We start from the raw sequence: 12,444 nt of genomic DNA, 5'->3' as shown, positions 1-12,444 counted from the left end.
AAAGAGACCCCATCTAAAGGCGGAAGAGGCATCCGAGGGTTTGTTAATTCGCACAATAAATGCTAGAACAAACATGCTAGAATAAATCAGTGTTCGAAATTATTTAACTCTTTGGGGAATGGTGTTGAAGATAGGGGCGTTGGCTAGAAATAAAAACCAGGGTTCCCACCTCACAGGCACACGGTGAAAATTATCTAACCAACCCCACAGCCTGCCGCCGTCTCGGGTGGTGCTAGAAGACCTCCATTGGTCCTGTGTCCTGCTGTTTCTGGAGGATTCCGTGGGTCAGAGGTCAGCAGGGAGACAGTTGTCGCTGCCTCAAGGTAACAGCTCCCCCAGGCGCTGGCCTGAGGCATGGTTGCATGGCAGTTTCTGTGTGGATTTCTATGGAGGCCTGAAACGCCTGCAAGAAATCCACCTGAGGCCACATTCATCGTGAGGTATGGACGGGGATGAGAGCTCCCCACCTCGAGCACCAGAGACCTGGACACAGCCGAAAGAATCAGACGGTCTCAATGGCCTGGTGCCTCAGGTCCACACCCTGAGGACTTCTCTTTTCATCAGACTAAGACAGACTGACACACATCCTTTTCTAGGCCCATGGCAGTGACAGAATGAAGGGAAACCATGACAAAGCTAGCACTGGTGTTTGTCTACGTCTGCCTCTGGTCTTTTCATACTTTATGAATTTTGTCTTGTTTGCTCCCCAGGTCAGTCCTGCCCGGGCCTTGTTTTCTTCACTTGAAAGCACTCCTGGGGTCTCTGAGAGGGGCAGGAGCTGGGTGCAAAGTGGCAGGTCAGTGTTATGTCCATGACAAGCCAGCGGCCTGTGGAAACTGAGGAATGGGTTGTCGATGGAACAGAGGAGAGAAAAGACAGGGATGGTCCTACAGGGCAGGGGACCGTGGGGACCACAGGAGAAGGCTGGGCTCCTGAGGATAAGAGAAGGCTCCAGAGGTCCACAGAGGGAGCAGTTTGAAGGCACAAACAGCTCTACTTGCTTCCTCTGCAGTCTTAGGGGCAGCCTTGGGAGGATCAGCAAAGATTGGGGGTCCATTTGGCAGGGGAAGAACAGCACCTTCGGATCCTAATCTCCCCTTTGACTGGGAAACCCCTTCCTTCTCCACTCTGGGCATTCCTTCCTCCAGCCCTCAAGTCCTTGGCCTGTCCAGCCCAGAGAGGCAGGAAGCTGAAGCCAAGTGTGCTGTGGGTACCACACCCAAGGCCTCTTCTGGGAAAGACCAGGCGCTTTGCAGAAATTTTCTACTCAACCAGGAAGACTTTCATTGTCTCATCAAAACCTCAAAAGCCAAAGGTGACTAATGAGTCCGGGAACCACTCTGCAGTGTCTGAACAAAGAGAACAATTAAACACAGAACGAGAAACTTGCCTTCATTACCCGAGGGTCTATACCCACCCCCAGGGGAGGAACGCTGTTCTGGGAGTTGTGTCAAGCCTTTCAGAAATTCATTAAGGCAACAGGATTCCATGAAAAACCTGTCGGAAGGGATTCTGGGAGTCTGGACTCCTAAATTCTACCCGCATCACTAATGGGCTAGGTGACCTCGAGGAACCTCCCTGGGCCTCATTTTTGAACACTCTGCCTGCCTTATCTACCTTCCAGGGTTTTAAAGAAGCTTCGATGACATATGGATGTGAAACCTCTTTGAAGACCATGCAGTTCTGTACAAACACAAATGGTCACGTTACTATATCATTAGCAGTCAAAATATTGCACTAATCACCTATTTAAGTCATATTAAAAATGAGTGCACTCAGAAGATGAAACAGTATACGTGGTACCTGTGTCCTGTATGACTGACAGTATACACCCTGTGTCGATTTTATTATTGTTATTATTTGATTATTAGTTTTAATATTTTAGAGCTGGGCCAGTAGACACGCTCGATTAAGTGTCATCTCCCTTTCTTGCTTGTGGGAATGTTGGATTTCTAAGTGATGGTGTCTTTATCATCTAGACTGGCCATAATAAACAATGCTGGGGCAGAAAGCTGTGGTCCCCATAGAACTCCTCCCTGTCATTCTGTAGTGCTCTATAGTCAGTGAAAAGGCAGTTAGCGCTGACACATTCTTGCTGAATTCTCAGTGCTCCCCACTTACCGGTGGATGAGATTCCAGGAATCTTCCGTGTTGCCAGGAAAAGGTCATCAATGGGGTCAACCAAGTGCTTGATGTTCATCTTCCTGGCGTTGTAGTAATTGCCATCGGCAGCCCTTCCTGCACGCTCTATTGCCACCAGATGGTCAAACCTGCCAGGAAGCAAGGACATGGGGGCCTTATGGGGAGAGTGGCTGCCTGGCTGGGTCCTGTGTTTGTGTGAAGGACCCTTGCATTTTTTCTCCGATTCCTTCACTCCTACAGAATTTGGCTGAGCCTTTAGGTCTAACTGCCAGGGCTTGTACTGGGGGCTTCTCTATCAGATTATTTAGAAAAATATCATCAGAATCTTGGGGCACCCGGGTGACTCAGTTTGTTGAGCATCCGGCTCTTGATTTTGACTGAGGTCTGATCTCAGGGTTGTGAGATCGAGCCCCGCGTTGGGCTCCACGCTCTGCTCAGTCTGTTTGAGATTCTCTCTCTACCTCCGCCCCTCCCCACCGCACATGTGCATGCGTGCACACGTGCTCTCTCTCAAATACACAAATAAAATCTTTAAAAAAATGAAAATATCATCAGAATCTTTAACAGTTCATTAGAGTCAGAGGCTGTGAAACTAGGAAGGCTGACAGTCAGGGTCACATGCTGGATGCTGCCAGTGTCCTGGCCCGATCTCCACCAGCCGGTGGGCGCCAGCACCCAGAGGTCTGAGCGTTGCCTGCTCTTGGCGCACCACTGCCTTCTCCCAGGATCTTGTTCCGTTTATGTACACAGACAGACTTAAAGAGTTGAAATGGAAGACAAATGAATCTAATGCAAGACCGAGATTAGATAGGCGGCATAGACAGTGACAGTAGGCTTGTGGGGTGCGGAATCAGATGGTGTAGGCTCCTGTCCAGACTCTCACACTCCTGGCCTTGGCCAAGTGCTTAGCCTCTCTGACCCACATTCGCTACATCCAATGACCTGACCGTAGGGGCAGTCTCATACAGTGGTGAAAGGAACCTCCCTGGGCCTCACTGTAGGACACTGCATCATCGACTTCACGGGGTTTCAAAGAGGCTTCAACAATATAATGGAGAAAACGCACGCGAGGTACTTTGTGGACAGGCCCGTACCTACTCAGTGTGTGGTAAATGGTGGTCTTTGTGGCTGTTATCATTATCAGGAGGAATCTTGTCTTGATAAACCAACTTGTGAAAATTGCACCTTTATGGCTCTCTAAATCCCCCACGATGGAGTTCTTTATTTTTTGTAAGGTTGATTAACTTATTTTAGAGAGAGAGAGCGAGCAGGGGTGAGGGAGGGTCAGAGGGTGAGGGAGAGAGAGACAGTTTCAAGCAGGCATCCCGCTGGGCATGGAGTCCGAAGCTGAGCTCGATCTCACGAACCTGAGATTGTGACCTGAGCTGAAATGAAGAGTCAGGTGCTTGACTGATTGAGCCACCCAGGCGCCCCATGATGGAATTCTTTAAAATCTTTGCTGTGGAAAACCGTGTGGCTGTTCCTCAAAAAAATGTGAAATAGAATCACCACAGGGTCCAGGGATTGCACGTCTGGGTGCTCACCCCAAAGTACTGAAAGCAGGGTCTCAAAGAGATGCTGGGACCCCCTTGTTCACAGCAGCATTATTCACACTAGGTGACAGGGACAAACAGGGGGACAGAGAGGCAGACTGCGGCATGCACATACAAGGGAGTATTATCCAGCCTTACAAAGGAAGGAAAATCCAGCTGCAACGTGGAAGAATCTTGAGGATAATTCGCAAACTGAAATAAGCCCATCACCAAAGGACAAATACCGGATGGTCTCACTCTTATGAAGGACGACAGCAGTCGATTCATAGAGACAGAAGGTAGGGGCTGGGGTCCTGGGGGAATGGACAGTCGCTGTTTAACGGGTACAGCATTCCCATTTGGGAAGATGAAAACGTTCTGGAGATGGACGGGGGGAATGTCTGCACACAGGTGCAAGTCAACCTTGATGTCACTGAACTGCGCGCTTAAAATGGTTAACATTAATGTTATGTATATTTTACCTTAATAAAAAAAAAAAATCTAAACTCTATGCCCCTGGTTGTGTAGAATGTGGTGACATCATAGATGCCTGGGATCAGGCCACTGAGAAGGTTTTAGAATGTAATCCTGAGACGACATGCCCGGGGCTGAAAAAAAGCAACCACCGAGAAGCAGAGTCAACAGGAGGAAGGAGCCGTGACCTTGAATTTCCCCTACACCTATATCCACGGTGATGAAAAGGCTGTTTGGAACAGGACCTCCGACTAAGATCAGTATGTTCTCTGTCCATCAGGGAGAATACCACTTCTGGACCTCCCCCCCACCCCAGGAGAATGTCAGTTATATACCTTATGGGCAAATTGATTTTTTTTTTTTTTCAGGCCAGCAGGAACCATTTAGCTACAGTAGGAAGTAATGCACTCCTGAGAAGCTGGCTGCCTGAGAAGAGTTAACACATATTCTCCAAAGACAGCACATGCCTCTCTCGCCACAATAATCTGATCTGTCTGGCCCCCCTCCGCTCAGCGAACAGAGCAGCACCTGCGTTAACAGGCATTGGGGATCCCACCCAAGAGAATTTTCTAGCTTCTCCCTGAAGATCCGGAGCTCTGTTTACATGTCAACCATCTGGAGAATAGAAACATCTCTAATAGGAACCACACATGTTTTTGCAGTTTTAAATAGCATATGGGAGCCACAATTGAATTTTGTCTTGGGTGACTCGTGGTCCTTGTTATGATCATCAATTCTGCTGTGAGCTGCAGAACAGCATGCCCGCCAGGCCTATGGAAGCAGTGTTTTTAAGCTCTAACAGGACACTTATTAGTGGGTTGTGAAATAAATTTATCAGGCTGTGTTGACCTTTCCAGAAAAGTAAAACAGAACACTGTAGAATAGACTAGAACAGACTGGGGTAGAAAACGTCAGAATATATTGCACATAGCAAGGGTAAATACTGTTTTCTGAATCTTTGTTTTAGTTGTGCATATGTGTGTGCATGTGTGTGTACACGCGTGTGCATACCAGTTTACAGTGCAAAAGGTATCACCGTTGTGAAAAAAGTTTAAAAAACACTATTAAAAAGATAAGATCTGAAATACACCCTACATACAATAAAGATGTATTTTTCAAAATATCTGATCACAACACACAGTAAAAAACACACCCACTTGCACAAAATGTCACGACAGCGTACTTACGCTTACCACACAGGACGGACGATGGTATGTCTGCTTCTCATTCTCCTTGCAAACGTGCCGGTGACCCCACCAAAATGACTCCCTGTTCTCTAAGGGGTCATGACCCTGTTTGACCCATGCTAGGTTTTGGTTCTTGTAATTTTCCTCTCTTCTCCATCTATGGACGTGCCATCTCTCAGGGAGCTGCTATGCCCAGAGATGCCGTGAGAAGCCCCCAGGACACCCTGAAACTCAGAAGCCTGCCCCATTAGACCCCCCAGGCTCATGGCTCTGTTCTTCCTGGAGTCATGAAAGTGACAACCATCGCCGGTTTACACTGGGATGGGACACACGTACCTCGGTGACTTGGGGTCCCCATCTTTGCAGAGAAATGTTTGAGCAGCTCCCACTGATTCACCTTGGAAAGTTAGCAAGGGGACTGCTGTCTTCAGAACACCTTGAAAATAAAGGCGAAGGACGGACACGTCAGCCCTGGTGCTGCATTTTGGGAATTCATGGTGGCTTTTCAAAAGCTTCTTTGGAAAATATCACTATCCTTACGGAGCTGCACCTACCTGTCAAATACTTTGTTAGGAAACCCGAGACCTCAGCACAAGAATATTTGCTTACTTTTAGTCCTGAGTAAACCCTAGTGTTGGCGGATTGTGTGACCCTGAGTGGCGTGGAATTGGGCTATTTCACCACTCTTGGGGGCAAGCAAATATGCTGCCTGTTCACGGGGTCACGAGACCCCCGTGAATGGAGGCCTATTCTGGCTCACTGCCGTCGTGAGTGCCAGGGAACATGGTGCCCATGGTGGCGGGGAGCTGGCCCTCCGCTAAGCACGGGGCATGCATGCTCTCACTTAATCGTCACAACAATTCTCTGTGATAAGAACCATTAGTAAGCCCATTTTACAGAAGAGGAAAACAGAGGCTCAGAGGTACTGCATAAGTTGGGTGAAGCCAAGAACAGAGGTCAGTGTCCCAACCCCAGAACACTCCAAGTTCTCACCTGCTCCCCCCCCTGCTCACCTTCAGAGAAGTTCCCAAACAACAGTGGAGAGTCCCAGAGGCTGGTGTGGGATTGGCTACTGGTATCGGAGTGATTGCCACAGTGAATTTGACTCTCAGAAACAGCACCTCCCCTAATTACACTAACAATACATATTAACATAGAATACGCAGGAAGCACACACAGACCCCAGATTAAAATAAGAGTGACTTGGTTCTTATGAAGGAATCCACTTCCTAGCAGTTGGGGGTAGAAGGCTTGTGCATTCCCAAGCCCAGGATGAGGTCTCCACGCAGATGGTTAACAGTGGGCCTGTGACAGGGACGGACCCAGCCCTTACGGTTCCCCTGGTTCTACAGGACCCTCCCACCCCCCACCCGCCCCCCGTCGCCCCGCTCTGTAGCCCACAGCCCAACAAGCACCCCGTCTAAGTTAAAACCATGGGCTCATGTTATAAATGCTGCTTCCCACCCCGGCTTCACAATAGGGCTGCCCCTAGCCCTTTGGGAGCTGCCACTGCCTCCCCAGTGGGTGGAGGAGACAGAATCATTATCAGAGACCCTAAGGGGCCCCCCGTGTGACTCCCTCCATCCTCCCTCCCCAGACCCACCCGCTATTGAAGGGGGAAAGTCAACGAGAGAACAGTCAGTCCATCGGGGATACTCACCGAGCACATTCTACAAGGGACAAGGGACTGGGGCTGGGCTGGGGGCGTGGTCACAATATGAAAGACCCCGCCCCTTTCTGTGCTGGAGGAGCAGCCTGGTGACCTGGCAAGGGGACTGACCACCGCCAAATAAAATTCCCAGCTGTGTGACCTTGGACAAGCCACAGAGACTCCCTTAGCTGGGGTTTCCTCCTCTGCAAAATGGGGTTAGTCATGTGTCCCCTGAGCCAGGATTGCTGTGGATGCGATGGTGTGAGCTGGGGGTCTGGCATGTAGTAGGTGCTAGGTTAAGGCTGGTGTGTTCTTCCTTCCTGACATCGGATCATGGATACAGGATACTGGTCAGAAGGGGCACCGGGGAGCCAAACAGGGCAGGGAACATAACATACCCCTCAGGGGGCACACACAGAAAGAGCCTCTGCAAAGGAACATCGGCAAGATGGAAACCCGCACCTGAGCTGCAAAGAATCCATTTATCCATTTAGTCCATTGAGGCCCAAGGTAGGGAAGAAATGACTAAGCTTTTTGTTCTTTAAACATGTGCAGCCTCTGGTTATAAGGGGAACTGAACTAATTTTCGTTAAAAGGCCAAATCTCTTTCCCTTTCTTCGTCCACATGTCACAAAGGTTCTGCAAAACCTAATAGAGCAGATGCCGCCTTCGAAACCACCCCATGGGTGAGCCCCAGTTCTGAGCTCCCGGGCAGCAGGAGCCTCTGAGCCGGGCCAGCCGTGAGCTGCGAGGGCAGACTTGCTTCTGGGAAAGTGGACAGCTAAAAATATCCAAGCCACTTGTCAGATGGGGGAGGCTGCTGAGCCTGCTGGCAGTGGCTGGCAGCAGCGCTATGGCCCGTGCTTCCTCCTTGTTCACCATACCGTCCTTCAGTTTCCCTTGGTCCTCCGTGCAGTTCCTTCCCAACCTCCCTGGCTGGCTCCCTCTCTCCTCCTTGACCTTTCAATGTGGAGCGTCCCAGGGTATAATCCTGGGACCTTCTCTCTGTCTCTTTTTCTCTGGGTGATCTCACTCCGTGTCTGGACTTAAAAGGCCATCAATATGCCATCAACATGCCAACTGGTCTCCAATTTATCTTTCCAGCCCAGACGGCTCTCCTGAACTTGACTTGTAGATCTGTCTACTTGATGTCTCCACTGATGTGGGTCCCCTGCCGCTGCACCCTCTCCATCACCCTCCCTGAACTGTGGAGGCCTCCTCTTCTCCCATCTCACCCCTGCATCCAATCCACCCAGAATCATGACCCTACGTTCAAAATAGAGACAGAGCTGTCTACTTCTCGAGACCTCCACCCACACCATTCGTCTGTTTGGGGTTCTCTGAAACCAGAGTCTGACCCAAAGTCTTGGGTGCAGGCGGTTTATTTGGAAGATGATCCCAGGAGGCAGGTGATGGGCAGAAAGTGAGGGTGGGAAGGAGGAAAACCCGACAGGAGGGAATGGGCACATTCGAGGTCACTGCTCTAGGCAATGGGGTCCCAGTTCTACGGGGACCTGCCTGTCTCTGAGAGACAAGAGGCAGGGATCCCTCCCGGTTGAGGGGTTCCCAGAAGCATCAGTCCCCTTACTAGTGGACGAAGTGGGTTTGCACAGCTTTGAAGAAAACCTGAAAACACCAGCTTGCCATGGGGTCTGGTCAGGTCCGTGTGGTGCCCCATGTGGTCATTCCAGCGGTGGCTGAAGTTACTGGCGACCAAAGAGACGGGCACCCCAAGCCACCCCATCTCCCCCTTGCAGGGACCTCTGCAGTTTCTACCCTTGTCCCTACAACGACCTGGGCGATTCTTTAAAGCTGAAGCCAGAATGTGGCCCTCCTCTGCTCGGTGCCCTTCTAGGGCTCCCCTCCCACCTGGAATAAAAGCCCAGTTGCTCCCATGTCCCTTGAGGCCCTTCCAGGCTGCCCCCATGACCCTTCTGTCCTCCCTTCTGGCTTCTCTTGTCCTCATGTGTACCAGGCCACTCAGCTGGCCGGTAGCTCTTTCTTAAACCTACCAGGACTCCCAGACTACCTGGCTTCTGCTTTGGCCATGGTCACAGCCCAGGGCCTCTTCCTTCAGCAACTTCATCAGTCTTGGCTCTGCTATCACCCTTCCCACGAGGCCTTCCCTGACCATCCTGTTTAGAACAGCAGCCTACCACCTGGGCTGTCAGTCCGCTTGCCCTTATCCTGGTCTGCTCCCCCACCCCCAGCATTACACCTGCTTACAGACCACACACTTCCCTTTATCCCCATGTGGTTTGCCGCCCGCCACACTCCCCTGGGATGCGCTTGCCCATGAGGGCAGGACGGTGTCAGTCTTAGCCATCGATGGCTCTCAACATTCCATGACAGTGCCTGGCACAGAGTAGGTGTTCTGTACACATTTGTTGTGTGACATGGCTTCTGTGTGCTCAAATACAGCCTTTGGGAAGCTTCCAATGTCATGGTGCTATAGGGCATGCCTTACTGGGGTTGAAAGCCCATTGAGAGGCTAAGATGGAAAAATGTGTTTCTAAAGAACGCATTTTCTGGACACTGAACAGTGGGAAGTAGGTTAGTACCAGGCTCTCCACTGATGCCCCAACAACCCTGGTAGAAAGAGGAGAGCTGAAGAGCGTCCTCTCACAGTGCACCCCAGACCGATCCTCACCCGGGACCAGAGCATCACGGCCTCACGCCAGCATCCTCTGTAGTCATGCACCTGTGTGCTCCAGAAACCTGGGCAGCTGCCCACCTGGCCCAGCGGGGGCGCGGAGGGGGGCACTACCATCTCTGTTCTTGACTCCTCCTACCTGGGGGGGGCTGGGCTGGCCTGGGTTGCTGAGTTCCCTGCAGGTCACACAGGGAAGGGAGCAGGTGCACAGTGGGACCCGGGGCTCCAAAGCCTGGAGGACCCAGGTTCAAACTCGAGCTCACCATTCCCACCCGAGGAACTCGCCTGCCTCTCTCAGAGACTCAGAGTCTTCATCTGTAAAATGGGGCTAATGCTGCTGATACCAGAGAGGTTTCAAAAAGGAAGGAAAACGCCCCCTGTCCGGTGCATGGCCCTGAGCTGGGTGCCTGGCAGGAATTGCACACACAGTGGTCCCCCCTACCTCCCACATCCTCTGCCCCCAAAGGCCCATTTGGGGGAAACGGACTGTCCTCCTCTCACTCTTTACCTTGCTCGACAGCCTCTTCCATAAGCTTCTCGAACAAACTCAAGGCTCTCAGGTCAACGATCATGGAGACCCCCTTCCCCAAGGCCTGAAGGAAGGCGGCGAGGGCCACGGCTCCTGGTGGCCCGTCCGTCTCTTCTGGGGGCTGGTGGTTGAAGTGTGTGGGGAAGCCAGTGGTGACGAGTACGGAGCGGGCATGGGACAGAGACAGGGAGGCTCGAAGCAGCTCATCTCTCCCAAGCAGGTGTCTGATCCCCCGCTGGCCTAAAATTTGTTAAAGATTCATTTATTCACTTTAGAGAAAGGGGAAGGGCAGAGGGAGAGAGAGAGAAGCAGACTCCACACTAAGTGGGGAGCCCAGCGCGGGGCTTGATCTCATGACCCTGAGATCACGACCTGAGCTGAAACCAAGAGTCGGTGACCCAGCTGACTGAGCCACCCAGATGCTCGTTATTTTCATTTTAAAAGTCATACAATAACGTCGTGTGTTTTAAGTGGAAACTTACACGTAAGGAGCAGTTTGGTTTTTAATTTACTCTTGTTTCTGGAGAGGATTTGAGGGGATGCTCTAACGTACTCCAATGGCTGCTAACCTGGTCCCAGCTGGGCAGCACAGCCCCCCAGGGCCCATTACGTATCATTGTGGCCCTGTCCATACACAGGTCACCTCAGAGCATATCTGTGCCCGGTGACGGCAGGATGTGACTCAGAATTTCCCCCTGGCTGTGGCTGAGTTGACAGGTAGACCGAAGGATGTGGCTAGAGGGTGTCAGCTTCCCCTTGAGGTGTCAGGAGAACACGAAAGGACACAGAGTTGGGGTTCCTGTTGTAAAGAGACAGTTCCAGACTTGGAATCTAGAAACTTAACATTCAAGCCCAAAGTAGCTGTGTGACCTTGACCTCGTCCCTGGATTGCTCTGGGTCTCCATTTTCCTACATGGAGCACGGGTGGGGTGGGGGTGGGGGTTCCAGGTGGAGGGAGGCTGCAGGAAAGGGCTCTCTGCATGCCTGCTGTGGGAGTGGAGACAGGAGCCCCTGTCTGGAGGGTCATTAGTACTCAGATTTGTATGTTCCACTCAGATTCGTACTTTCCAGCCATTCACATCCAGGAATTTATCCTGATAAATTGATCACAGGGAGGTCCACACACGTGGTCATTGCAGCCTTGACTATGGTGTCAAATGATGGATGTTAATAAAAATGGTGGGATGCTTGCAAAATGGAATTCTATGCAAACATTAAAAAGGATGTTGTAGAAGATTAATGACATGGGAGGATGTTCACAATATATTAAAAAAGGAAATATATATTCTTTTTTCAGCCTTACAGACTTAGGACTGAAGAAAAAGACTTTAGGGGCAAATATGGAACTGTGAGTGAATTGTGAGGGGATTCTGCTTATTTTCACAGCCTCTTTACGTTCATATATTTTCTGATATTTCTACAACCAACGTGAATGGCTGTCAGTGGAAGGGGAGAAGTATAACACCGTACAAGAAAAAAATCAGAATGTAACCTATTTCATAGGATGGGATAAGCCTCAAAAGAGAGAGGAGGAGGAGAGAGAGAACTTTGTCAAATTTAGGACAATGATTTTATCACTTGTGATGGTTTTAGCATGAGGGCCGACATCATCACTATGAACTCTGCGTTCCTTCTTGTTCTCAGGCACCTCAAATGCAAGCCAACATCCTCTCAAAAATGACTGAAGCAGCTCTGTTATTAAGCCCAGTGAGCAATGCTCAGTATAAAGCTATTAATCTTATTTTGTGCTTATTAACTACAGCAGGACCCAAAGCATCTCTTGTTCTTGAGGCTGGACGATGCTCTGTAATCTACGGTATTGGCATTTCTGAGCCGTCGTAAATCTGCCCTTTCCTCCCTCATGCTGCAAACCTAGACCCCGTCTGCATAAGCCCCCAAGGGGGCGTTTTGTGGATGACCTCCTGGGTCATTTTAATTCAGCTGGGATGCCCCAGGTCTGCTGTAAATTTACTTCCCACTTACTTTTTCATCTGAGCTAATGGCAGAGTTAATAATTCTTCTTCCCCCACAACCCTTGTGCTGGATGGAAGGGCTGTTAGCCTGGGTAAGAATGTTCATGAGGGAGAAAGGATTGCAAAAATTTAGAAAAATATATCCACCCAGGAGCTCAGCTATGTAAGAGGCTCTGTACACCCAGCCATGAGCTTCCATCCCTATGGGTGCGTGTGTCCCAAAAGAGGAATCGGGACGGGGGGAGTAAGCATAGATCCCGAATTTACTGGGGGTTTATATTCAAAAGAAACCAGACTCTCTGC

At 50.4% G+C, this 12,444-nt stretch overlaps 1 protein-coding gene across 2 annotated transcripts in view; it reads right to left on the bottom strand.

The window, feature by feature from the left end:
- DGLUCY (D-glutamate cyclase) overlaps window positions 1–12,444 on the bottom strand; it is a 71,559-nt gene that overhangs the window by 11,257 nt on the left and 47,858 nt on the right. For both annotated transcript variants that reach the window (XM_032878637.1, XM_032878638.1), the window contains 3 exons: window positions 10,148–10,408; window positions 5,672–5,771; window positions 2,122–2,270 (listed from right to left, as the gene is read on the bottom strand). In XM_032878637.1, the coding sequence (XP_032734528.1) occupies window positions 2,122–2,270; window positions 5,672–5,771; window positions 10,148–10,408 (510 nt within the window). The remainder of the gene's footprint in view (window positions 1–2,121; window positions 2,271–5,671; window positions 5,772–10,147; window positions 10,409–12,444) is intronic.

The sequence above is a fragment of the Lontra canadensis genome, unplaced genomic scaffold (assembly GCF_010015895.1).
Source record: "Lontra canadensis isolate GAN:19392208 unplaced genomic scaffold, GSC_riverotter_1.0 scaffold64, whole genome shotgun sequence".
Lineage (NCBI taxonomy): Eukaryota > Metazoa > Chordata > Mammalia > Carnivora > Mustelidae > Lontra > Lontra canadensis.
This window is presented reverse-complemented; position numbering and strand designations above follow the sequence as displayed.